Here is a 27,829-nt window from a genome sequence, read left to right as displayed (position 1 = left end):
TCAGCAATGAGATTCACCAAACTGCAGGAGCAGAAAAAACGTTAAGATTTAGAAACATCTCACTTTCTTGATGATGAAATTCAGAGTAGTTAGGTCACCTGCCCGAGGTCACACAGTTAATGGCACAGTCTGGACTAGGACCCAAGTTTCCTGACTTCCAGACGAGAGCTCTGTTTTTAAAAATTTGCTATACTATCTCTTATATGTCCTTAACCACTTGGAAGTATCCATAACCCTCTCTGCCCCACAATGTACCCCTTAGGGACAGTCAGAAGAACAGAATTCTGGACTATGTAGAATATTTAGAGCTACTGATGTAACAATGGATGAAACATTATGTTAAATAATGACTAGGCTAAAATTCATCTGGGGGTGGGGAGTAGAGAGGAAATACAAAAGAAGGAAATTCTGTAGACAATAATAAGAGAAGCACAAGAGGAAATATTATCCTCTTTTGTTATTTTATTACTGTTACTTTATTTTGTAGTTAAGTCCATATATTATATAAAACAGAACAGGAAAAATGAACAAATTTATAAAATAAATTGAAGTGTCTGGATGAAAAAAATACAAGAGTTTTGCCTTCTTGTCTATAGATCTCTTGATATGTTGTTGGTCTTGCACTTTAGATATCAAATAAAGATATCTAGCTTGAAACAAAAGCTGATATGCTACAAGGTTAAGCCACAGTTAGTTTGCTGGTAGGCCAGGAAATGACAGGTTTTCTAAATCTTATCCTTAAATATTGGCTATAACAAATGCTGATATGGCAAAATGCAAGCTTTTATCATCAGACAGCAAGAGGGAATCTTGAATTAATGAATGCAACTTACCTCCAAGTCTTCTGAAAGGAGGTGAAAATAAATACTGTATTTTACCAGTGTCCCCCCAAAAGCATTACTCTAAGCATGCAGGAGGATGCTGTGAGCAGCTACAACAGTAAGATCCAATCCAGAGGTAGGTTCAAGACCAATAGTAGGAGAGTGGTTGAAGAAATCCTCCTGGGGCCAGTACCATTTCATAGAATGACATTTTGTGCTGGGGAATGAGTCTATGGCCTATCTTGTTCTGACTCAAAAGAACATTCCTCATTTTAACCTTGCTGGAAACAGGTATTTTTGCACCTGCTATTAAGAACAGCTAGTATACAGGATAAGGCTGGCATAAAATTATTTAGCAAGCACATGCTAGCTATTCCAGTTTGAAATCTACCAAACTATGAAATTAATGGGGAAATAAAAAGTTGAAGATGGAGCTGTTGTTCCTCAAGATGGGGGGAAAATGTCTTACAAAAAGAGGGGATTAGGCACTCACTTAACTCTATATGGAGAACATCCTTCTCAGGCTAAGTAGAAGATGAGGAAGAGCATTACCAAAGGCTGACCAGGCCACTGGGAGACCAAAGGGAGAGGGAAAAAGGCATTTAGGAAGAAAGCTAGAAGAAAATCTTCTGGGTCTGACTAGGTAAGTGAATCTAAGGCAACCACACCAAAGATATGCTATCCACTATGCCAACATGGAGCTGGTGGCAAAATATCTCAAGACATTTTAAACCCAGAGAAATGTATGAAAAATATGTTAACCAAGCAAATTAACCAAACTTCCAAGGGTAAAATCTCCTCAGATCTGAAATCCAAGATACTCACTTTTCATTAATTCTCTGCATTATTAGAAAAAAATAAAAAGTAACAAATGTAAAGATTTGTTTTATTTCTACTGGGGGAAGAAGGAGGATAAATAGAACTGTTTTCCAATTTGCTCTCCACTGTATACACACATACCCACACACATACATACACATACACACACCAAAAATACTCCAACAAAAAACAAAACAAAAAACTGAGAATCAAACACCAAAACACCCTCAAACTGCACCAATACTTCGTATTTTGACCAAAAGAATAGATCCTGGGAGGAAGTGCAAAATGCAAAATCAAATGACCGAAAAATGCTGAACAAACAGCATTATTAATATACAAAATATTTATATTACTGAACTAGTAACAGTTGATGTTCTCCATGTCTGTAAAACTTTGGAACCACATAGCTGATTTGTTAAATCTAGTCCATGCCAGCTTCCAAACACCAGAAAAAATTTTTTAGTTAGCTTCATTCTTCGATGCCTCATCAAAATTTTCTACGAGATCTGGAAAAAAATAAAAAAGGAAATGAGTAAAAGATACAAGAAAAAAAAAAGTGGTAAATTAAATTCCTAACTTCTAATCCTAATAAAAACAAAATTGTTGCTACTAGAATTAGCCTGAAAACATATAGGACAAGAGGCAGAAATGAACTGGTGGCATTTCACTTATTAATAATGCTTCCTTTATCTGCTTTTTTTTTTTTCTATCTCAAGCAGGCTCCACGCTGAGTGTGGAGCCCAACACGGGGCTCGATCCCACGACCCTGGGATCATGACCTGAGCTGGTATTAAGAGTTGCATGCTCAACCGACTGAGCCACCCAGGCGCCCCTCATTTATCTGTTTTTAAAACAGTAATCCTAACGAAACGTAAGTCTTTTTTTAGTCTATGCAAACTACTAAGGTGAACAGCATTTTTATATGCTAATCATAATTCCCACAGAAATGTAACAATAACTAAGCAAATTTATAATCACAGTGATTCTAATTTAATAAACACAGGTAGCAGAGCTTTGTGTTACAATTTCTGATTCTAAGTTCTAAATGGGAGGGCTTTTTTTCTTTTTCATTAGATGTATCCATATTGTCGTGAATCAGTTTAAATTTATGAGCTCACCATCAACAAAAACTGAAACTCATTATACAATGAATTAAATGTGATAAACAGGCTGCTAAAAATCTTAAAGCTAAAGAAATGTCACTTACCTGGAACATCATCATCCTCCTCATCAATGTCTTCTGGTTTTGGTGCTTTGCTATCCAACACTATGAAAAGTTTATTTTAAAATTAGTCCTGAAGAATAAAGGCCTTCATAGAACACTTGAAATATTTATTCTGTCTAAATCTTATATAGTTGTTTGGAAAATGCTAAAGATTGTCTGATCTAATACCATATTTTTTACTTAATAGTAAAATCAATAAAACTTTAACTTCATTAGGCATATACTAAATATAGCTGGCAATTTCAATGGGTAGTGAAGGTAAAATTTATATGAAAAATGAAATAATTCAGGATGAGTTGGAATAAAAACACATTACAGTTAATTTATTCTTTAAATTCCATATGCTCCAAGTCAAAAGTCGATATTCAAGACCTTTTCCATCTCTTTCGGTGTAAGAAAGTATCTAGTTACTGAAATAACAGGCTCTTTGATTTTTAGGGGTGAGAAGACACATTTGAAACCAGGACTATCTTGGAAATTCAGAACTTCTGGTTGCTGCACCTATAGTACAATCAACAATATTAAACAAAAATATAGTTCTGTAATAACAGTATCTTCTTGTCATTAGTCAGAAGTGAATAGTAAATATTGTCCATAAAATGTGGTCTGCAGATCCTGGCACCTTCCTTTTAGGTAATTACCTCTCATATCTGTATTACTACCAAAATGTATCTGAATATTCAGTATGCTACACTGCATAATTATTAAAGAAACAAACTCAAAAAATTATGAAGCATATAAGCAAAGCAACATTTTTAAAAGTAAAATTTACATGCAAGCAAATCCTTCCAGTATAAAATGGAACACCTTTTAAATCATTAGGTTCTTTAAACAGAGGTGGAGAAGGAAAGACACTAAACTGAAATACCTACCTTGCCGAGGGAACTGTTCAGCTAACTTCCTAAGACTTGTTAAGCTGTCAGCACCAAGCTGACTTAATATTCCAGGAAGCATTTCTGTGATTGGTTTGGCTTCTGCATGACCAGTAATTGCAAAGGTGTTAGCAGAAAGGGAAGCTTGGACTTTGGGATTGTTGAAATGGATAACTGTCCCATCATCTTTAATCATGTTCACCTGTATGATCACAGAAGCAAAATGTACATCACATATTTGGTACAACTAAAACAGTATCTGTTTAAAGAACGATTTAGCCAATTACATTTGTTTTTTGTTTTTTTTTTTAACAATCCCAAGGTAGTAAGCAGTAGATATGGGTGGAAAAAGACCCTAATGACAAAGTAAAATGGTGTAGGTGGCACAGATTACATTTTATTATAGAATCTAGATTTTAAATTCAAAGACTTCTACTATGAAAAAGAAGTTTATGACCATATTTTAAAAATAATGGAAGTTATCAGCCAAGAACTGCCTTGTTAATGAAATTACCCAGTATCTTAATCAATTTACACTATCAAACTAAATTGGTACAAATACCATTTGGTGGGGTAGCATCTTACTTAGGCAACAGGTTGTAAAGGGGTAATGGCGTATGGTAAAAATAACCACGGAAGATCCATAAAGAGCATCAGAAATTTAATCAGGTGTTTCACTCCTTTGAACACTTAATAAATTTACAAAAATTTCAACTTGTTCTCACCATGTCATTCTGTGAAAAGGATTTTGTCAGTTCCTCTAACTCCTAAATGTAGCTTCTCAACAACCTTTAATAACCCTTGTAAATGTCAAAGAAGCTCTCCAAACTTGCCTGGCCACCTGAACATGCTTTATCAATTACCAGGAAATTTTTAAAACCAACCTCACATTCTTTCGGTAGCTTTCACCAACATGAATCAACTGTTTCAGATTTGATTTTATCCATTGCCTGGGACTTGCTGAAAAGGAAGGTTAAACATGTGCTATTTAAAATATTATTTTTCTCTCTCACTCATGTACTTTCTTATTTGTGTTTTAGTGGTGTTAAATTTGTATAAGTTAAAAGTGTAAATAATGTGATTCCACTATGTAGTTGATTCCACTTGGATAAGTTACCTTGGTGGTAACATGCTTATTATATAAAAAGGCTAGGGGAGTTAACTCTTGGCTAATTTAGAAGCATTTCATGATCCATCCAAAAACTACCCTTGTCACAATCAAGCAGAGATGCTGTGTATTCTCCATGGTCAGTGGAAGTGGGCTTTTCTTCCTCAAAGGTGATCATCACCACTGATAGCATCAGAAAGGAAGGGGAACAAAGGGGCTTCTAAATTTCAGGAAAGACCTGGAACACAGAGAAAATAAAGGCATATCCCCTGGAAAATTATAACTAAGCTCCACAAATAATTTCCCAAATTTTCTCTGACAAAAATTACTATTTGAATTCTTTATCTTTCCCAGTATCGGTATTGTACTTAAGGTTCCATTATTGCATATTACACACAGTAAGCATTCAATCCAACTGTTCTGAACAAATACCATTATGAGTTAGAAATAATTTATACTGACTTAGAAAAAGATAAAATTACATAGTTCTGAAGGTATAAGTTTAGGTAGAAACGTTTTTAATGTTAAAGTGGCTGAAAATTTGGAAGAGGAACGGCTTGAGAAGGAGGTGGCATAGTGGATATGAAATGGGATGTTGTTCTGTATCTATCCTAGAATCACATAATTCTAGTTGGGAAATGAATAAAGATATGGTAGGACTCCATTTTCCAAATCAAGACCAAATCACATAATTTTAATAAAGGATTTCTTTTTTTTTTTTTAATTTTTTTTTTTAACGTTTTATTTATTTTTGAGACAGGGAGAGACAGAGCATGAACGGGGGAGGGTCAGAGAGAGAGGGAGACACAGAATCCGAAACAGGCTCCAGGCTCTGAGCTGTCAGCACAGAGCCCGACGTGGAGCTCAAACTCACGGACAGTGAGATCGTGACCTGAGCCGAAGTCGGACGCTTAACCGACTGAGCCACCCAGGCGCCCCTAATAAAGGATTTCTACAATATTTCCAGGACTGAAAAGTCTGAAATACTAGCATTTGAGATATTTTTTATTTACAGATGTTAAAGTCATAAGAGATTTTGAAATCAATATTGTTCCAAAAGTCATGCCATATATTTGTTGAACTTAAGAGGTTTTCTAGTTCAAATCTCGTGAGAGAAATAAATACTAAAGGCAAGAGCTCTTGGCTAAGCAAATATTCAAGGATAAATAGTTACATGCAAACCTAGAACTTGAACCTGGGTTCCCAACTTTGTTTAGTTTCCTTCCTACGATGTCATTCTTTTATTTTTTTTAAAAATTTTTAAAGTTTTCACTTAATTTTAATTCAAGTTAACATACAGTGTTATATTAGTTTCAGGTGTACAACATAGTGATTTAACATTTACATACATCACCTGGTGTCCATCATAGCAAGTGCCCTCCTTAATCCCCATCAACTATTTAACCCATTCCCCCATGCACCTCTCTAGTAACTATTAGTTTGCTCTCTATAGTTAAAAGTCTGTTTCTTGGTTGGCCTCTCTCCCTCTGCATGTGTCACTCTCATTCTTAAAATTGTTTATTTGCCTTTAAGAATTCAATTCTTTGGCCCCATGAATGCTTGCCAGCAATTATTTATCTCAGAATATAGGCTAAGTGGAGAATGTAAAAGAAAACTGACACAGATATATGGATAATATATATCTTGCTAGCTACCAAACAAAAAGCTAACACAGGGCCAAAAAAAAAAAAAAACCATGATTTTTCTTCTGTTCAAGCTTCTTTATCAAAGGCTAAATATTAAGTCATATCTTAGTAGTTTAAAATATGCTGAGTTTAGTGTGAAAAGCAGGATGAATTCCATCTCAGACTGTAAAACAGAAATAAATTTATAAATGGTTGTTTTATTTAAAAAAAAAAATTTTTTTTTCAACGTTTATTTCTTTTTTTGGGACAGAGAGAGACAGAGCATGAACGGGGGAGGGGCAGAGAGAGAGGGAGACACAGAATCGGAAACGGGCTCCAGGCTCCGAGCCATCAGCCCAGAGCCTGACGCGGGGCTAGAACTCAGGGACCGCGAGATCGTGACCTGGCTGAAGTCGGACGCTTAACCGACTGCGCCACCCAGGCGCCCCTATAAATGGTTGTTTTAAATGGGGTTGCACAAAAGATGTAGCTCCATGAAGAGAAAGGTCCAGAAAGGGGTGAAGAATTTAGTTAATTTAATTTTTTTAATGTTTTCATTTATTTTTGAGACAAAGAGAGACCGAGCATGAACAGGGGTGGGGCAGAGAGAGAGGGAGACACAGAATCTGAAGCAGGCTCCAGGCTCTGAGCTGTCAGCAAAGAGCCTGACGCGGGGCTCAAACTCACAGACTGTGAGATCATGACCTGAGCTGAAGTCGGATGCTTAACCGACTGAGCCACCCAGGCGCCCCAAGTTTAGTTAATTTTAGAATAGAAAATGAAGTACTTTAAGTTAAAGAAGGCCAAAATATTTTATTTCTATCTACCATTCCTTCCTCTCTACTGAGCAAATAACATGATTATATAAGGCTTCTAGACTCAAGCTATTAGAAACTATCAAAGGATGAATTGTTGGGTTGAGCAAGATCAGACACTTCCCCTACCCTTTTAGAAGCAAAAGAAGGGATTAAGGACCTTGTTAAATTCACAATACAAATTGTACACATTTCATAAGGAGACTTCACCTTTTCCAGTTACCACTGCTTAGTCAGAATAAGTCATACATAGTCTATATAAAAATAAGGAGCAGACAAGGAAACAAAGACTATTAAATTAGCTACTGTGCCAGCACTCAGGTCAAACAAACCCCTTATGGGTTTCAATCAAACAACCCCTTATGTCAAAATGTTTTTTCCACTTTAACAGGTAGTTTAAGGTAAAGGATGCTACTTGAGCTATGGAGGAAGTAGAATTTTCTTTTTTTTGTTTATTTATTTTTGAGAGAGAGAGCATAGGAGCGAGCAGGGGAGGTGAGCAGGGGAGGTGCACGGGGGGGGGGGGGGGGATGGGGAGTGGGACAGAGGATCTGAAGCAGGCTCCGTGCTGACAGCAGAGAGCCCAACGCAGGGCTGGAACTCACAGTGAGATTACAACTGGAGCCAGAGCCGAAGTCAAATGCTTAACTGACTGAGCCACCCAGGCACCGGGTGGTGCTTGGACAGTACTGATGTGTCTTGTAGTTATTAAAAAATGGTCTCCCATGCCTAGTGCATTTACATATGCTGTTTTTACTGTTTAGAACCTTTTTATGCTTCTGCACCTTGCAAATTCTCATTTATCCAAGACTTGAGTCAGATGCTTCTTTGTGAAAATTTAAGGTTGTTTATGCACTTTCTGTACTTCATGGGTATTGCAATTATATGGAATTGTCTTGTACGATAATTGTGTTTGCAAGTCTTTGACCTTACTAGAAGGTAAACATCTTGCCATCAGAGACCATGCCTTACTAGACATAGTATGCCCCTAAGTGTCCAATACATAATAGTCACTCACATTTGCCAAATGAATGGACACCTCCAATACAATTTCAAATCTTGGATACTGTCAGAATTAAACTCCCCAAATGCTAGATGAGGGGTCATCTGAAGTTTTAGAAATAACTCCAGTAGTGGTCTTGATGAAAATGCCCAGAACCCGCTGAGCTGCATCTTTGGCTGGACTTTTCCTATTGTTCTGACTTTTCATAATCAGCCTGAATGCCTGACAGAATTCAGGGGAATTTTAAGTAATTCCTAGCAACTGCTGAGTGGCCCCATTATGCTGCTATCAAAATCTTAACAACCCCTACCTTTGCTCACCTCTGAGTAGGGCACATATATTAATCACAGCAACCCTTCTAGCTGGTAAATTTGATGCTTGCTTTATTCCTACACAGCAGTAAATTGTTATGGCTCTAGGAGGCTCACAAAGTTATACTAGACTCTACATCTCTTGCTGACAATTGCCCTCACAGTTCAGAAAGGAAGCTTAAATTCTTCCTTTTTTTTTTTGTTGTATCCAAGTCCCCACTAGGTCAGGTAGTTGCACTTCTAAGAATTGACAATTGTCTTAAAAATCAAGTTTTTCTGCTACTCCTTCCTGTATGTAGTAGCATTTATGTATTTATTTTTAAGATTTTAATTTCAAGTCATTGCCACATACAACATGGGGCTCAAACTCAGAACCCAGAGATCAAGAGTCGCATGCTTTACTGACTGAGCCAGCCAGCTGCCCCTGTAGTAGCATTTAAATGTTTATCAGGTACTTCACCTTTTATTGCCTTCCTCCTATATCTTAATAAGGTGAAATAGTAAACATTTTAAGAAGAGGACACACAAGTGTGGGGTTTTGTAAGGCTAAGGGATATACGAGTTTGAAGATTATGGGCTTGGGGCGCACTCTCATAAATCAGTATCTTTCACATTCAATGCTTCTAAGCTCAGCACCTGCTTATTTCTAAAGCGTAATATGAAGCATAATCTACTATTGTTGATATGAGCTAAAGCTAACAGCTGTCATTAAACTGTATGATAAGCTAGGATCATTTTCTCTTATGTTCTGGTGGCAAGAGTCTGATGAGATGTGATTCTCCACAGCTATGCTATAGAGTAAGATGGCATAACCTTTTTGAAAAGCAATTTGGCAACATGGATGAAGAATTCTAAAATGTTCATGCTTGTTCAGCCAGTAACTACATTTCCAAGAATCTCTCTGAAGGAAATCAGAGATGAAGATACATATTATGCATATTGAAGTCCAACATATGGTTCTCTTATTATGAAAGCATTTAATGTACTATAAATTAAGAAATACTAAATTGTGGTATATCCATTTACTGAATATATGTAGACATCTACAGTGATGATTAAGAAGAGTTTTTAATGATACGAAACAATTTTTATGATATAATGCTACTTGGGAAAAAAAGATTCTAAATTGTGCTCCCAGCTGTAGTCTCAAATGTTAAAAATATATGCATATAAAGATGGGAAAGAAATGTAAAACTAATAGTAGTCCCTTCTGGGTAGTGGGATTATGATTGAATGTTAACATTCTTCACATTTTCTATATACCTGTAATTTTCTACAATGATAATATATTTTCATATTGGAGGGGGGAAGCTATTTCAAAATCAGAAAATGTTCACCAACAGATGAATGGATATATGTGGTATTATCCAAACAATGGAATATTATTTGGCTATAAAAGGAATGAAGTTCTGATACATGCTAAAATGTGGATGAACCTTGAAAACATTATGCTAAGTGAAGTAAGCCAGATACGAAAGGACAAATATTGTATTACATGAAATAACTACAAGAGGCAAATCCACAGAGACAAAAAGTAGGTTAGAGGTTATCAGGGGCTGGGGAAGAGGGGATGGAAAGTTACTGCTTAATGAGTACAGAGTTTCTGTTTGGGATGATGAAAAATTCTGGAAATAAATAATGATGGTAGTTGAGTAACAGTGTGACTGTAATTAGTGCCACTGAATTGTACTTAAAAATGGTTAAAGTGGCAAATTTTATGTTATATTTTACCATAATAAAAAAAGTAGTAAAAACAAAACACAAACCCAAAAAGCAGGATCTTAAAAGATAAAGTAAGGCTGCTATGGAATAAGGTGAATGGGACATGGTGCTTCCCTTTTACTCTCCGGTACTCAGAGCTGTCCACCAATTGCTATCTGAGGCTCTAGTTGGAAGGAGAAGAAATTGTAGTGAAGAGTCACCAATAACTTTAGGTCTTCCTTTGGTATAAGTGGTTCAGGAAAAGTAAGACTCAGGAAGAAGAAAATATAAACAGTAACACTTATGTGTACAATTACAAAATCTACATTTCTTAGCCTTATGCATTCTCCTGAGCTCCAGTTTCCTATGACTACCTTTTTAAAAAAAAAATTTTTAAGTAATCTCTATGCCCAACGTGGGGCTTGAAGTCACGACCCTGAGATCAAGCGTCACATGCTCCACCAACTGAGCCAGCCAGGTACCCCAATGGCTAACTTCTTGAGAACAATTCCATCTCAAATAATCAGTATCCCTTAAACTTAATGGACCCCAAACAAATTCATCATGGGAGCCAGCATGCTACAGACTATAAAATGATAAATAAACACAATCCCTGCTGTTAAGACTCTTATAATCTGGGGGGGGGGGGGGGGGGGGAATGACACTAATTGGTGGTTAATAAGTAACCATTATATCCCACAATATGAGGTTGTCATAATAAATGTATTATAGCAGAGCAATTTAAGGTAAGGGCAGTGGAAGTATAGAGAAAAGGGTTGATTAATTATGCCTGGAAAGATAGGAAAAGTTTCATAGAAGCAGAATTATATCCTAGGTACAAGAGAAGATGTCCTCTGAACATAAAACTCTACAAAGCAACTAGGCCATCTGAATCTGAAATTCAGATTTTTGGTGATGTTTCTTACCAAATCTGATAAAATTAATCATTTCCGAGAAATGCAACAGATCCCACTGTTTGATAGATTTAGGTTATCAGATGAAGACAGGTCACTATATTCAACCAGAATACCAAATAAGAAGCACATCCAAATACCTTCAAATGTCATAGAATATAAACCATTTTTAGAAATTTAGTTCTGGGTTATAAATCTTTTGGAGTCTGCCTAGGAATTCCCTCCAAAAACCTGGTTATTTACTTGGTTTTTGTATGAGACAGTCTCTGACACTCCCCTGCCCCTTACTTTTTGACAGCTGTGTATTTTTCTTTGGTAACATGTAAAAGATCTATAGATGACCAATTTATTACACCAAATCAATAAACTAGTGAATACATAAAAGACAAGAGACTCATAATCCAAACAGTCCTTCAGTTTTTAAAGTTTCTAAAGACATAAATTAAGCTTTGAGGGGGGGAAAAGTCACCAATACCAACAGCTTAGAAAGTAAGATTAAAACTTTACTTGGCAGAAGTATATTCCATGAGTTTTTGGAACCCACGGTCAATCTTCCTCTTCCCCACCCAATAAACTGAGTACTTTCTACTTGTTTGATGTTTTGAATGTCTAAGTACAGAAAACATAGTAATATTATTTTTGTTCTACAACAATGGCAGTGGTGTCTTATCTTTTTGAAAGTTTTTATCTGCTTTTCTTAAACTGCCAAAAAACAAAAAGACAGCATATTCCTCACAGTTCAGCACTTTTTTTTTTTTAATGTTTATTTTGAGAGAGAGAGAGAGAGGAAGAGGGAGAGAGAGAATCCCAAACAGGCTCTGTGCTCTCATCACAGACTCTGACATGGGGCTCATTCTCATGACCACGAAATCAGGACCTGAGCCAAAATCCAGATCAGATACTTAACAGACTGAGCCACCCAGGTGCCCCCCTGCATTGTTTTTATTTTAATAGTAAACTCTATAGTTTACTGTTTATGAGTTCAAGCCCTGCATTGGACTCTGCGCTGACAGTGCAGAGGCTGCTCAGGATTCTCTCTCTGCCTGCCCTCATCCCCTCTGTCTCTCTTTTTCTCTCAAAATACATAAACTTCTTAAAAAATAATAATAAAGTAAAATCTACACCTAAAGTGGAGCTCGAGTCACGCGCTCACGTGCTCTACTGACTAAGCCAGCCAGGCACCCCAGAGTTCAGCACTTTGAAACAAGTTTCAAACATTGTTTGAAACTAAAGAAACTAAAGATAACAAAATTGTAATCAGTAATGTGTTTCTTCTATTCTAAGATATATTTTTTCACATCTTTGTGTTTCTGAAAACTTCTGTACATGTTTTCATGTTTACATTGAATGCAGTAGTTTCTTTTCTCCCTCTGAAGAGCTGTTTTTAAACCCAGTATGTGTCATCATTTTGTTTAAAAAATTTTCTTGAAAAAAAACTCTACTTTAAATATAGTAACAAAAAACATAATGTTTGAGGCAAACCATGTTATATATAGTATAGTAGATATTCCTACACAAAATCTGCAAAGTGTTATATAAAGTACGAATATCTTAGTTCTCAAAAAATCAATTTTAGAAAGAGGGAGAAGTATAAAAAAAGTAAAACTCCTTCCCATCTTAGGTTCAAATACTCAGAAATTTTATACCTGTTACCTTGCATTGTTAATTATTTTTATACATATTTCCTCTGTATAATTAGTCTGTGAGGGCTGGAATACATCACACACACACACACACAGGGTAGGGGTGCAATGAAAGTAGTAATGCTTATTATGTAGCATCAATTTTCTGTGAAATGTTTTGGAGCTATGACTCCTCAAAAGGTTAGAATTGTATCAGTAGTACCAACAAAAAGGAATTCACACTACAGTTTAATAAATGCTATAATGAAAGTATATTATATAAAATAAAAGTATATTATGTAAAATAAAAGCATGTTACGAAGGCACATAGAAAAGGCATCTAACCCTTCTTTACACAAGTGTATATGGGTACTAACAACAAGGTTTCTGGAAGAAATAATGTCTGCATTAAGACCTGAAAAAAAGAGAAACAGCAATGTCCTTGGAAATACTGTTGGGGATTTATCTGTTATGGTGTAACTAATGAATTCTCCATGGTAGGTGCTCAATATTACAGGGTATAAGGTGGGAAGGGGGTGGGTGTTGATGGACAGGGAGATAGGAGAGGAAAAGGCCAAGAGTGGATATAAGAAAGTACAACTAAAAAGACCAAAAGCAGGATAAATTGATGAACAGAATGAACTCTGGTTTTAACACACTTTAGTTCAAATCTGGAATCCAATACTTACTAGCTATGTGATCTTGGGCAGGTACCTAATTCTGTCTCAGCTTTCTCATCTGTAGCCAACAACAACTGATTCAAAGAGATATTGTGAAGCTGAAATGGGATAATTTGTATTTGTCTAGTTAACCAATTAGTTTCCCTACTAGATCATAATAAGCTCCACTACTGCCTAGCAAGTCCTTGGCAAAATGTTTGGCACACAGTAGATGTTCACTAAGTGTTGACTATCATTAAATATTTTATTAAGAAAATTTCAACTGCAGTAATACCATCAACTCAGCACAGCATTGTAACAAGTTTAGCTGTATACTGAAAAAATCAAAAACTGTTAGTTGACTGATTTCCTTATTTTATTATAAAACATTTATAAAATTAATGCTATCCAACCATGAAAAGTTTTATTAATTATAAGAACCATAAAGTGTCCCAAATCTGAACAAAACAAACATTTAGAAAAACATGCCCTTGAGGGTGCCTGGGTGGCTCAGTCAGTTAAGCATCTGACTCTAGATTTCAGCTCAGGTCACGATCTCATGGTTTGTGGGATGTAGCCCTGCATCAGGCTCTGGACAGTATGGAGACTGCTTGGGATTCACTCTCTCCCTCTCTCTCTGCCCCTCCCCTGCTCACACTCTCTCTCAAAATAAATAAACTTAAAAAAGAAAAAAAGAAAAAAAAGAAAAACATGCCCTTGGAGATATTACATAGTTAAATCTATACATCATGGTGGTATAAATGGAATCTTTTCCTCTCTAAAGAGTTATTTTTCAACCAAGGATGACTTTGTCCCCCAGGGAATATGACAAAGTCTGAAGATATTTTTGGTTGTCATAATTGGGGGGAGGGCTTGGGGGGGGCTTACTGGTATCTAATGGGTATAGGCCAGGGATGCTGCTAAACATCCTCCAATGCACAGGACAGTTCCCTCAATAAAGAATTGTCTGATTTAAAATATCAGTAGTGCTGAAGTGGTGGGGTGGGGTGGGTGGTAGTTGGGAGAGTAGAAATGTAGGCGAAGATGGAAGACTGCCAAAACACTTACAAATTCAAGTTGTTTAGGTTTAGCATTATTAGAGTTATTGTCTATTATCGCAGCTTATTGTGTATTTTTTTTTAGAAAAAAAAGACAGCAAGCTGGGGAGAGGGGCAGAAGGAGAGAGAATCTTTTTTTTTTTCATTAAAAAAATTTTTTAGGGGCGCCTGGGTGGCGCAGTCGGTTAAGCGTCCGACTTCAGCCAGGTCACGATCTCGCGGTCTGTGAGTTCGAGCCCCGCGTCGGGCTCTGGGCTGATGGCTCAGAGCCTGGAGCCTGTTTCCGATTCTGTGTCTCCCTCTCTCTCTGCCCCTCCCCCGTTCATGCTCTGTCTCTCTCTGTCCCAAAAAATAAATAAACGTTGAAAAAAAAAAAATTTAAAAAAAAAAAAATTTTTTTATACATTTATTTATTTTTGAGAGAGAAAGAGAGACAGAGAGAGAGACAAAGCATGAGTGGGGGAGGGGCAGAGAGAGAGGGAGACACAGAATCCAAAGCAGGCTCCAGGCTCCAAGCTGTCAGCACAGAGCCCAACGTGGGGCTCGAACCCACAAACCATGAGATCATGACCTGAGCGGAAGTCGGATGCTCCACCAACTGAGCCACCCAGGTGCCCCTAGGAGAGAATCTTAAGCAGATTCCATGCTCAGTGCGGAGCCTGACGTGGGCCTTGATCTCACAACTGTAAGATCGTGACCTGAGCCGAAATCAAGAGTTGGACGCTTAACCAACTGAGCCACCCAGCCAACCAACTGAGCCACAAATTGTTCTTTTTTACCAAGCTTTAGATTTTTTAAGAGAGGCTGAGATTTTTTTTTTCTCTCATATATACCCCAGATAAAGAGAATGATCTCTCTGAAAATTATTTTAGGTCAATAAAGATATATAAAAGTTTTCAATAACTCAGAAGGAAAAATGCATATAAAATGCTTAATTTCAAGACTTGCAAATGAAGTTCTTATCTTTATCAGAGTAAGAATGCACAGGCACATCAAGCTAAAAGGAAAAAAAGATACATGTGGCTTACATTTTCTACTACTTCAGTACACTAATTTTGAAAGTACAATGCAGAATTAAATAGTGTAGTAATATTTATTCATACATGCATATTAGAAGGAACATGTGGCCATTTCACTGCCTTTTCTTTGGTACTCTGCTATTTCTTAGTGATTCTTGACTCCACATTATTTCTGATCTGTTTTACAGCACGTGTGCATTAACAATCTGTTAAAAATTGTGGGGTGGTACCATACAAAGTAATGATATCATTAAGTATAATTTAAACATTCAACGTAATTTATGGCAGCGAAAATTTAAACATTGATTACTATGGGAAATGAATCATCAGGCAGAAGTGACTCTAGATGGTAACAGATCACAAATAGTTGATGTTATCATCATTTTTCTTGAGTATCTTTTGAAATAACATCAGTCTTTGGTTTCATATTTGAGAAAAGCAGTATCACAAACATATAATAAAATGATTTAAAAAATGTAGCCAATAATTTCTGGAAAGGGTCTCATAAGAAATCCAATCCATGTAAGGCTATTACTAGAGCTTCTTGGCTGAGGTAATTAAAGAGATATTGTTGAGTAGAAAGGTGCTCTTATGGGAAAAAAGTCCACCTTATTTGAAGAAATCTTGGAGTTTCTTTATTTCTATATTATTAGAAAAAAATGTTACTTTGCATGAAAATTCAAGAGCAGTTCCATAATTTTGTCATATGTGCAAATTCTGAGTCCAAAAAGTATGATGAATTCCTTAACCGTCCACTAAAATTATTTTTTTTACAATCAGCCATTTTTATACAATCAGCAAATTCAACAGCTAGTTCTTTAAAGCTACCTGAGTGACAACATCAGATTCTTCTAAGCTGATATTTTACATTCAAAAAGTGTGGATATTTGTGAATGTGCCATATGTCCACACAATTTAACAATTTACAAAATGACCGTACCTCTTCAATACCAGCTATATTATTCACAGCCAGTTTTTTTAGAGAACTCTGAAGTTTTTTGTCATCAGCTGTAGCTGTTCTATGTACCACCTTCTTCTTTCTGCGAGCTGTACCCTGAAAAATAACCAAACAGAAGTGTTAAGATGCTTGCATCTGGTAACCGCAGTCATATGACTTCCTATTCTAATTAAAATCCATGTAAGAAATTGCTGACTTAATAGTAACAACTAAGAAGACTTTTCAGAATTGTGACTGTCAACCTAACCCAGATTTCTGAGGGTCAGTTCTAGCCAGTTCTTATTCTCTAAATATCCATTTATCATTTCAATGTTTCAAAAGTTTTCTAATAAAAATAATTTATAACTTCAAGGTAATTTAGTGTTTTATAACAACTTCCAAACATTACAAGGAATATTTTTTTACAGTACCTACCACCCCCTGACAATGAAAAAGACAAAGTTCTTACTTCAAGGAGCATACATGAGAGGGAAAAGTCAATAAATACATAAACAAATCAGATCCTTTCAAATGGGATAAGGGTAGTAAGGGGGAAAAAAAAAACAGTGATAAGAATATTTATTGGGTGAAGGCAAAGCACTATTTTACTAGAATGTTCAGTGAAGAGGTGACATTATGAGCTGAGACCCATGGGAAGATCTAGGGGAAGAGTGATTCAAGCAGAATGAAACAAGAGTGAACCTATTGTTTCTACAGAGAGAAAGCAGGTCAGTTATGGCTAGAGCAGAGTGAACAAAGGAGGAGGAGGAAAATGCAATCAGAAAGACAGGCAAGGGCCAAATCATGTAGCCTAGAATGCCATGGGCAGCAGGTGGATTTTATTCCGATTGCAATAGGAAGGTTTTAAGCATGGGAATGATTTGATCTCATTTATGATTTTTATTATGATTTTTACAGATGGCTGAAGTTGCTGTAGAAAATGGACTACAATGAGATCAATCAGGAAGCTACTGTAGCAGTCTTGACGAGAGATGAGGGTTCTGGCAGTGGAGATGGTGAGATCTTAGACTGTCAGAAGAACCAACATACTAATAGACTGGATGTGGGATATGAGGAAAAAAGGAATCTAGAATGATGCTTAGAAATTTGGCCTGAGCAAATAGGTTGAAAATTACACTATTCACAAAGACAGAAAGAACTCATTTCTAAATGGATACTTTGAAACTCTTAATATAGATTTCCATTGAAAAGTTATTTAAAATAATGGATTAAATTCCTGGGCCAATTTACAAAAATGTAACCTACAGCAAAAATAAAACATTACCAAAAGAAGCCTACGTCTTGAGGGCTAAATCTTTCTGACACCTGGCAGGAGTAAGGGGAAAGGAAGAGAGATTTAATTCTCTGGGTAGTTCCCGCAGTACTCAGGGAACCAGCCTTATACAGTAGGCAGGGGCTACCGTCTCAGCAATGCTGATGGGAGTGAAAGAGAGCTCTGTGAGTAGCAGCAGAGGATGTGACAAAATCCAGTTGCTGGAGGATGGACTAGGAGGACTATTTTCATAGATCCTTGTTTATTTGTGAAACATTCCTGACTCAGGGAAAGCTCAATCGCTTGCTCAAATGAAATGATCCTCAGTACCTCAAATTCAATATGTCTAAAAGCTTACCAGTCCACCAAACTATTCTTCCTAGATTTGTAGCTGGTAGTACCACCATATATTTAGTCTTTAAAACCAGAAATCTGGGGGTCATCCCTCCTCTGTATTCTGAGTCATGTCAATTCCAACTCCTAAATTTGTGTTCCATATACTACAGCAGCAGCCTTTCAATCATTCTCCTCTATGCCAGACTTCTATTTCATTTCCATTTTCCATGTTGTTAGCACCTACCTTTCTAAAATGACTATTCTTCTTAAAATCCTTCAATAGTTGCCCCTTGCCTATAGGATAAAATCCTAACCTCCTTAATATGGCATATAAGACTATGATATAACCTTGACTTACCTGGTTGTTTAGTTTCCTACCATTCTTTATCCATTGGATAGTCTAAACTCTTAACTGTACCAAACTAAAACAAGCCATTCCATTAAGCACCATGTTATCTCAGCATCTTAGGTGCCTTAGCATGTATGAGAATAACAATCCCCTCGTCACCTCACACCCTCACCCTCACCAGTCTACCTAGTGATAAATTCTTGTTTGTTTTCCAAATCTCGGCTCAGTGATGACTTCCTTGTCCCTCCTAGGCAAAAGCACCTTGTACTTCATTTTAACATTTACTACCCAGTAGTGTAACTGTGAGCACGTCTCTCTTCCAAGCTTAGTTATGTCAAGAGAAGAAAACCCTGACTAGGTTATCTACTATGTGCCAAGCACATAGTAGGTGCTCAGTAAACTAGTTAAATGAATGAATGTGTGAACCATCTGGTTTAAAATGTGTAACAGTCATGTGCTGCATCAAGCTCTTCCAGGTATATTCTATGGTTCCTGAATATCCCTAGTTTTTCCATTTGTACATTGCATTAGACTTGATGCTACCATGTGACTACTTTAGTTACATGAGTATGTTAATATGACTCCAGAGTCCTATACCTGTGTCACTATGGAAGAAGGAGAAAGTACTAGTCACTTCTTTCCTTCCCCTTTTATCTCCATTCTTAGGAGTTGTGGTAATCATCAAAGTAAATGACAGGTAGACTTGCTACATAGTGTCCTACCTACCGCCTTCCAGGTCTGAGCTAAGTACTATCTCTTTTCCTTTTACAAATATTGTACTAGGCAGAGATAAGGGCAGAGTATTCTCCTTAAGCCTGGGGCAAGAGCTGAAGGGAATCAAAGATTCTCAGAACAAGCTTTTCTTTGGGCTTCAAAATACATGGAATAAGAATGTTCATGCTTATATTGACCAACAAAGAACAGACAGGAATTTGGGAGGAAAACCCAGCAATGAAAAAAGTATAATCAGTCTGAGCATCTCCAGTTAAACCACTTATAAGCCTAACTGTACAAATAGGTGTATCCAGTCAAGATAAGGTAACCTCAACATCTGGGATGCCCTGTAAATGAGTCTAACATAATAACAGCTATCATTTATTAAGTATCTATTCTGTGCCAGATAGGTGTTTTGTAAGTATTACTCTAATCTTTAGATGTATCTTATGCAGGATTTTTTCTATTTTGCACATGCGAAAATGGAAGCTTAACAAGGTTGGGTAACTTGTTCATGTCACATAACTACCAAATGTTAAGAGGATTCAAACAAAGGTGGCTATTAACATTGTACCACCAGAGAGAGAAGTCTTCTAGTTACCTATATTAAATCTAGACAAGTTTTTTCAAATTGGAATGTGGTTTGATCTTGATTATTGAAAAGATTTTAGATTTTCAATGACCACAAATCCAAAATAATACTACTTTCTGATAATACATTTTCCTATCAATTTTTCTTATGCCACACTCACCTTGCCCCCTATCCGGACCTGAGCCTGAAGTTTGGCTAACTTTTCTTGATTCATGCTGTTGGTAAATCTAGGGGGGGAAAAATACATTTGTTAAAATCACTGTTTTACCAAAATAAAATAACTGTTTATGCAACAATACCTTCTGGTTCACTAGGCTTGCAATAGGCATTACCACTGTGATCATATTAATACTGTCTATATAGTCTTAATAAATATTAATAACTTGTTCTCGCTTCATAAACCAGATATTAAGAGAATGAAAATTAAATAAAACCACCAGGGAGTCAAATGCACAAACATAAAATAGAATAGGATTCAAAGTTACCTATTTGAGGATCCCTCCTTAAATGCATAATTCAGTTCTTGGGCATTCAGTAAAACCTAACCAATTAGAAAATCTCTATAGACAAGCCAGTTTTTCCCCCAAAGGTTTTTACAACAGAGAGCAGTTACCAAATGTTACCAGCACAACCTTTAAGTAGATTTTTTTCTCTCCAATAATAAATGAGCCATAAATAACCTTGTGCCCATAAATAAATAGAAAAAAAAAAAAAGAAGAAGAAGAAGAAGAAAAAGCAGGACAAAGAAGAAATTCAATAATAGGCTCTCTAGCTGTCAAGATATGAGGGAGTCACATCTTCTATTCAAGGTCAGATGGTATGTTAATAACAGGAAAAGAGAGCCAGATTTTCAGACATTCAGCACTTCAGCAGCCCTTTCCACAGAGTTCGTTCAGTACCTTGCACTGATATAGTATGTCAGACTTGTCAAGATATTCTTGCACACTGGGTAAAATTCCTCACTGCACAATTTGACAAAAACATCTCTGCTACATTAATACTAAATTTTTGTGAGTGCTTAGTGGGGAGGAGAGTCTTAGAAATAGCCTTTTTAAGGCCAATTTTGATTTTGAAAACTCTTAAGAAAATTATAAAGCCATAAAGCCTAATCTGGTCAGTGATATTCCTGACTAGAGAAAAAAAGTTAAGTTTATAATGGGTTATAACATTCCACACTATATAAACAAATAAAAGCCAAGGTTAAAAGTCTTGTTTTACTTGTTCTGTGGAACAACAGATCATTACCAAGATGTGAGAGAGGGAATAAAGGCTGTTCTCAAACCTTTTTTGGCCAATTCTCTAACCTCTTTATCATTCACATGAAAAAGATAATGTCTTCATTTGAGAGATGAAAGAGAATAAAGATTATATAAGTACTAATTGTTCTGTTTTCTGACACTACTGGAGCACTAACCTGTGTGTGTGTGTGTGTGTGTGTGTGTGTGTGTGTGTGTGTGTGTATACACACACACACACATACACATGCTTCAAGGCCAAATAAAGTCCAGTTCCCAAATAACATTCAGAATTTATAGTTCCTCAATCTTTACTCAGCACTGTATCACAATGCTCAAGCAGCTAAAAACACGCTTTTACAGGAGGAGTACAAAGCCAGAAGGCTTAGGTGTAGGTCAATCTCAACTCTGCCAGACTTAATTAAATTTGCTGATGCAAATCCCAATGTCTATACTCAATATCCATAGAAGAGGACCAATATTCACTTTTCTCAAAGGAATGTGGCCATGAAAGTATAGTGAACTTAGTATAGAGCCTAAGGAATTTTTTTTACAAAAAAGGGAGGAAGTGAAAATATTAGAACTAGATACAACGTAAACCTTAGGGGCTCTTCTGCATTTTGAAGTAACAATCCCCAAGAGAAGAGATGGAAAACAAGAGAATGAAGTCAAGATAAAGAGTCTTGACTTGTTTGAAACAAAAGCAAAAACAAAATTAACTCTTTATATCAATGTGTTGATGAAAGAACAGATTTCCATTCCAGGTAATCAGTGTAACAGAAAACTTGTTCCCAAGAATTATCTCAGAGAAAAAGCATTTTAGGGAGGTTCTCAAGGGGGAAGGGGAGAAAGAAAGATGGTCCTTTGTCTATTAGCAGGTTGGGGTATGTGGAATTGAAGGAGAAAAGAGGACTGGACTCAGTCTATGAGAGATGAGGTGTCACGCTCAGAATCTGGACTAGACCTCAAAGATCACCTGGCTTAATTCCCTATTCTTCGACCAACCTTTACTTCATTGTACCCATTATTCCTGTCTTGTATGTGAGGCCATCTCAAATACCTGCAAGCAGCAGCAGGGTATTAAAAAATTATGAACAAATAAAACAGTTCACCTCCCTCCTAATTTAACAGATTTGGAAATGAAGGTCCAGAAGGGACAAGTCACTGCCTAGACCCAAAAGGAAGAACTTCCTAAGAACATAAATTACTGCGTTCTTCCTTGGGGATCCTAGGATCGGTTAGCCCTTTACTCAAGGACTCAAGAAAAGTGTAAATAATGAGGTTCTGATCAATATTTATTGAGTCCCTAAGTTCCAAGCATTATGCTAGGCACTTTCTTTTTGTTTACACAGATAAAGTAACTTCAATCCTTTGTCCTGACTTTTTATTATGTGGGGTTCCTCTAACAGAGGCACAAGTTTTGTAATCAAAAGGATCAAGGTTCTACCCCTTAAGACTTCAAAAAGGTATTTTACTTTCTGAACTTGTGTTCCTTCTGTATTAGAAAAGGTTTAACACTACACAATTCATAGGGCTGTTTTAAAGGTTAAAGGTTAAGTTAACAAGCACAGGGTATGGCTCACAGTATATATTCAAAAACTGGTAACTATTGTTACCACTCCCGAGGGAATATCTATGGTATAAGTGAAAGAACGTGGGAACGGAAGTTGAAACCGCCATTCACTAGCTGTGTAACAGGGTGCCCGTCGGTCAATCATCTGTTTCCTGACAGCCTACTATGCATCAGGCAGTTTGATGGGGCTATCGAGATGGACAAGGCAATGTCTCAGAGAGGGAATCAGAATTGTAAATACTGCCATTGCGAGGTGAACAGAGCTGCAACGGAATTCAGTCCCAAGCGCTTGGGGGCCGGGGGCTGCTAACCTCAGTTTCCCTATCTGTAGAGTGGGACGATCAAACGAGATGACAACAGATAGGCTGTTGTCACAGCATTGTTGTTGTGAATAGAGTAACAGGAGAGAGGCGGGGGTAACCCGCCTCCTGGGACTGGATCTGGGAGGCAACACCGCGGGTCCCCGCTCGCCCCCATAGGGGGCGATGGTGCTGGGGACCTTCCCTCAGGTGCCGACCCCCAGCTGCGCCGCCGGTAACCGACAAGCCAAACCAGCCGCCTCCGCCCCCACTCGGCCCGCCACGGCGGAAGTGGCAGCCCGAATGGTTGGCGGGTGTCGGAAAAAGAGGGCGGGGGGAGACCGTGCGCAGCGGCCTATGGCCGTGGAGTGGCGGGACCGCCGGGGGTCTCACCTGAAGCAGGGAGGGTCCTCCAACAACAGCACGCGGCAAGAGCAAGATGGCTGCCTCAGTCGAGACAGAGAAAGACGACGGCAGCAGCGGCGGCGGGAGCGGGGCCCACGTGACACAACCGGCTCCGCCTCTCTTTCTCTCTCACCAGAGCAGCCTATCGTGGAGAGCGCATATACGAACTACAAAACCCAGCCTGCTCTGCGCCTACCAATAGAAATGCGGCAGGTGCAGGTGGCCGCACTGCATTCTGGAGCCTGCAGTCTCCCGAGGATTCCATTGTGCCTACAATTTTGTAAGGGTACTAATAAAAAGGAGGTGTGTATTTTTGTTTGAGGATGTATTTTTGTCTCATGTCTTTCACTAATTAAGTACGCACTGTCGGAGTCAACTAGTGCGGACTCACTAGTGTATTGACTCAACTAGCTTCTACTGGGAGGAGAGACGGGAAATTTTACCGTTTGTTATGTAAATCAGAGAGGAAAACTTGAGGAGAAATACTCAACCCACAAAGTTTAAAAACAAGTCAAGTAGATTTAACCAGAAGAAGTTTTACGCTTTAAATGTCTGCAGTGACTTTTGTCCTCGTTCCCTGAAGATCTGGGTTAGTTTTGCAATAAGGGATTCGAAATTTGGTTTTCTGGGAGCTTGTATCGGTTGGTTGCATCATCCCAGAGTGGACGAATTGCGGCTGCAAGGAAAAATAAGGTCCAGCGCTGCTTCTCCAGCAGGAAGGGGCATTCTTGCAAGGCACGAGACAATACACTGCAGAACAGGTTTGCCAGGTCTCCTCGTGACCAGAGCAGGAACCTAAGAATGAAATCGCGTAGTCTAGGTTTTTGGGATTTTTTTGGTTTTGTTTTGGTTTGGTTTTTTTTGCGGAGGAGGAAAGGGGAGGCCAATGGGCAACGCGCCCACTGTAGGGAGCAGCTGACTTCACCGATCAATAATTCGCGTTGTGAATATTAAGTGCAGCGGTTCTTGGGGGGAGGGGCTAGCTTGCAGGCTGAGGCAACCAGCAACGGTTCTCTTGAGCCCTCTCCCCACCCCCACTATCTCGGCCCACCTTCTCCTTCTCAGTCTTCGGACTGAATATCCAGAATCGAGGGGAAGCAGGTCGCGCAGGAGAGCAATTCCCGCACCCTTCTACGTGATCTGCACCTTTAAACTTACTCCATCTCAAACCAGACCCCGGAGGCACCACCCACATCCGTCTAACATCACTTCCTTCACGGTTAGGAAAAAAAAAATCTGGGAACGCGAGGGGTTGGGCTGAGCCGCACTTGGGGAACGGCACGGACCTTCTGCTAGGACTCTGTTCCTCCTCCGTCTGCTCAGCCCGGTGGCTCCGCGCACCTACCACCATGGAGCTTCGGTCTCATCTCGGGGCCACTTGTTTGCTGAGCTTCAGTTTCCTGCTTCTCATCACCTCTTCTGATGGACATATTGGGCTTGGAAAGGGTCAGACTGCCTTCTTATATTAATCTTTACTCATACTGGGCCCCAGCCCAGTATAATCCTCTTCTTATGCTAACACGATCCCCCTCCCGTTCTGTCTCTTAGGCCACGCCAGGTTTCTTTTTATCCTCTCTAACCGCTCCTGGATTTTGAGGATTTCTAGGGGATGAGGAGTAGCGGGTCTGGGAAATGGTGAGATGAGGAAGTTGTGCTTGAGGCCTCCCTAAATTCTTGGGTTGGAGGTAAGGAACGACCCTAAAGCAGGTTTAAGAGCCAGCATAGGTGCCTAGCACTTGGTAGGTCCTCAGGAACAATCATTTTTCCTTTTGGGAGAAATATGGTCTTTGGAGACCTGCACATGCAGAGACCCTTTCCCTGGCTATGAAGATCCCCCTACTCACCTTCTCCCTGAAGAGTTAGGTTACTGCTTCTTCCGGACCTTGGGGAGAACAGCACCTGCATCCCAGGACTGGTATATAAGGAAAGGCCAGGTGAAGGATAGAAGGTCTGGTGTTAGAGGGTCACCAACAGTTGTCCTTGGTGTGCTTCAGTCAATGTGTCTGAAGAAACTGATTTTTTTTGAGGAGTTGAGGGGACAGTGGTTATGAATGGGAGATCGGTGTGACCTCCACCCCCACCCCATCCCCTTACCTACATCTCCTTTGGAATTCAGGGTTTATGCTTTTTCTAAGTAGAAAGAGTGGTAGCATGGATTCTCCTCTCCTTTTTTTGTACCAACCTTACTGGATGGAGTGATTCTGATGCAGTCCTGATGTTTTAAACTTTGCTTTATCCTTCCAATTTGCATATTTATTGGCAGGTGATGAGGTTGGGTGGTCACTCCTTCAGTAAATAATTAATTTTTGATCACCTACCATATTCCAGGCACTGTACTAGGCACTGGGGATCTTGGAATAGACAGGACAGATAAGGGTCCTGCTCACAGAGTTCATATTCAAGTCAGAGATACAGAGAGTAGACACGTGAACAAGAACAAATGTAAGAAGCAAGAGAATTTCAGCTAGGGATAAGTATTGTGAAGAAAATGAAATCGTGATGGAGTAGAAAGAATGGCTGGGGAGGGTGAGGGAGCTGGCATTACTTGAGCTAGGAAGGTCAAAGAAGACTTCTGTGAGAAGGTGATATGTGGATTTCCATCTCAGTGATGAAACTTCATGGTGAATTCTACTGGGCCAGAATATTTTCAGTACTGACAATCTCATTTTGAAACATTACTGTATATTTAGCACAAAAATGTAAGTACCAAGGGAGACAGAGTATGGTGTTATGAGTGTGGGTGTAGATCTGAGTTTTAATTTATTCTGCTATTGGCCAGCTGAGAGGCTTAGGGCAAGTTGCTTCACCTTTCAAAGCTCAGTTCCTCATCTACAAAATGGGCATAATAATAACTACCTTGGACACTCAACAAATAATTTACTCTGTTCCAGTTACCGTTAGGTGTAGGCAATACCTTAGAGTCATGTGTTCAGTATCTTTACTCCTTGGTAGATATTAAGCCATATATTTATTAATGGTTGTTCCAGTTGCCATTACTGCATAATAAACCACCCCAAAATTTAATAGTGTAAGGAACTCATTTTATTATGCTCATAATTCTGTGAGTCAGGATTTCAAACAAGGTACCGTGGGGAAAGTGTGTCCCTTGGTTCCATGTCTGGTTACTTTTCCATGTGGTCTTTCTTCATGGGCCAGGTGTGGGGTTCCTCAGTATGACAGCCAGACTCTTAAGAGGGTCCGTCCGAAGAGACCAAGGTGGAAATGCATTGCATTTTTATCATCTAGCCTTATAAGTCACATAGCATCACTTCCATTGTAGTCTGTAAGGGCGTGTTCAAGGGGGAAGGACCTCCATGGAAAGAATGTTGAGGACAGTTTGTAAGAAAAGCATGTGGAATGAGATATTGCTACAAGTATAGTCTGCTCCAGTAAGCCAGGACCATTTCTGTCTCATTCATGCTCAGGAATATCTGTTGAAAGAAGAAATGAATGGTGTATCTGATCATTGAGATCCCTGTCTTTTTTCTGCTTATAGTCTGAGGACTGTCAAAGCAAGTAAGCAAGCAATTGCATAAGCTGTGATATGTATGGTGAGCAAGGAAAATACCAGTAACTGTAGCAGTATGTAAGAAGGCAACTTGAGGAAGGGGGGCTGTGCTCTAAGGATTAAAAAAAAAGGCATGTAATATTGTGTTATAAACTTAGAAAGGATTTAGTTAATATTTATTATTATGCCCTCCTAAGGAAGAATATTTAATTGTTCCTGAAAGGAATTAATAATGTTTCAAATTTTTGTTTTTTGTATCTCTTGGGTATGGATTCTTGGGAAATAAATTATAGCCTACCTACGCTACCTCCCCCAAAATGTGCTACCTGAAGCAGTATTTCCTGAAAATTTTGATGAGTATGATTTCTTCCCAAATGTTTTCAGAGCTCTGGCTCTTTCCAGAAGATGGCCTGTTGGTTTGCAGAGAGAAAAGACTGAACGACCCTACTATTTTCATTAAAAATAGGAAATACAGAAGTGTGAGCACTGGATAGGAATCAGGAGACCTGGTGTTTTTGTTTTGTTTTGTTGTTTTAAAATTTTTTTTAATGTTTATTTTTGAGAGAGAGAAAGAGAGACAACATGAGTGGCAGAGGGGCAGAGAGAGAGGGAGACAGAATCTGAAGCAGGCTCCAGTCTCCGAGTTGTCAGCACAGAGCCCCATATGGGGCTTGAACTCACAAACCCCGAGTCATGACCTGAAGTCAGACGCTTAACCGACTGAGCCACCCAGGTGCCCCAGGAAACCTGGGTTTTAATGCTGGTCAGACCATGTAGCTCTGGTCTTACCAGGGCACTATTAATTGAATGAGAGTGTTGAACTAGAAATGATTCCTAAGAGTCATTTCAGCTCTAACAGTATGGTATTGGAGTGGTTTTAACAAATACAGTTGGTATTAACAGTATGGTATTAACAAATACAGTTGACTCTTGAGCAGCACAGGGGTTAGGGATGCTGACCCCTGCACATCCCACAGTTGAAAAATCAGCATATAACTTTTTTGACGCCTCCAAAACTTTACTGATGATCAGT

General features: G+C 38.4%; 2 protein-coding genes across 6 annotated transcripts in view; one reads left to right on the top strand and one right to left on the bottom strand.

Moving 5' to 3' along the window:
* Positions 1–1,690: 1,690 nt before the first annotated feature.
* BTF3L4 (basic transcription factor 3 like 4) lies at positions 1,691–27,127 on the bottom strand. Of its 5 annotated transcripts, none has more exons than XM_043574950.1 (6): positions 27,123–27,127; positions 19,937–20,003; positions 16,516–16,629; positions 3,741–3,942; positions 2,851–2,910; positions 1,691–2,149 (listed from the first exon to the last, which is right to left on the bottom strand). In XM_043574950.1, exons 2-6 carry the CDS (start codon positions 19,988–19,990, stop codon positions 2,103–2,105), a joined length of 477 nt encoding a protein of 158 aa, XP_043430885.1. In that variant the 5' UTR covers positions 19,991–20,003; positions 27,123–27,127; the 3' UTR covers positions 1,691–2,102. The 5 variants fall into 5 exon arrangements, with proteins under 5 accessions (XP_043430885.1, XP_043430884.1, XP_043430882.1 ...); XM_043574949.1 differs by lacking the exon at positions 27,123–27,127 and adding an exon at positions 24,340–24,452; XM_043574947.1 differs by lacking the exon at positions 27,123–27,127 and adding an exon at positions 23,277–23,408.
* The window catches only part of TXNDC12 (thioredoxin domain containing 12), a 27,365-nt gene continuing 24,039 nt past the window's right edge, over positions 24,504–27,829 (top strand). Inside the window, exon 1 of the mRNA XM_043574946.1 lies at positions 24,504–24,734. Coding sequence (XP_043430881.1) covers positions 24,638–24,734 — 97 coding nt within the window. The 5' untranslated portion in view covers positions 24,504–24,637. The remainder of the gene's footprint in view (positions 24,735–27,829) is intronic.

Source organism: Prionailurus bengalensis, chromosome C1 (genome assembly GCF_016509475.1).
Source record: "Prionailurus bengalensis isolate Pbe53 chromosome C1, Fcat_Pben_1.1_paternal_pri, whole genome shotgun sequence".
NCBI classification, from domain to species: Eukaryota; Metazoa; Chordata; class Mammalia; order Carnivora; family Felidae; genus Prionailurus; species Prionailurus bengalensis.
Note: the sequence above shows the minus strand (reverse complement) of the source record. Positions and strands in the feature narration are given on the sequence as shown.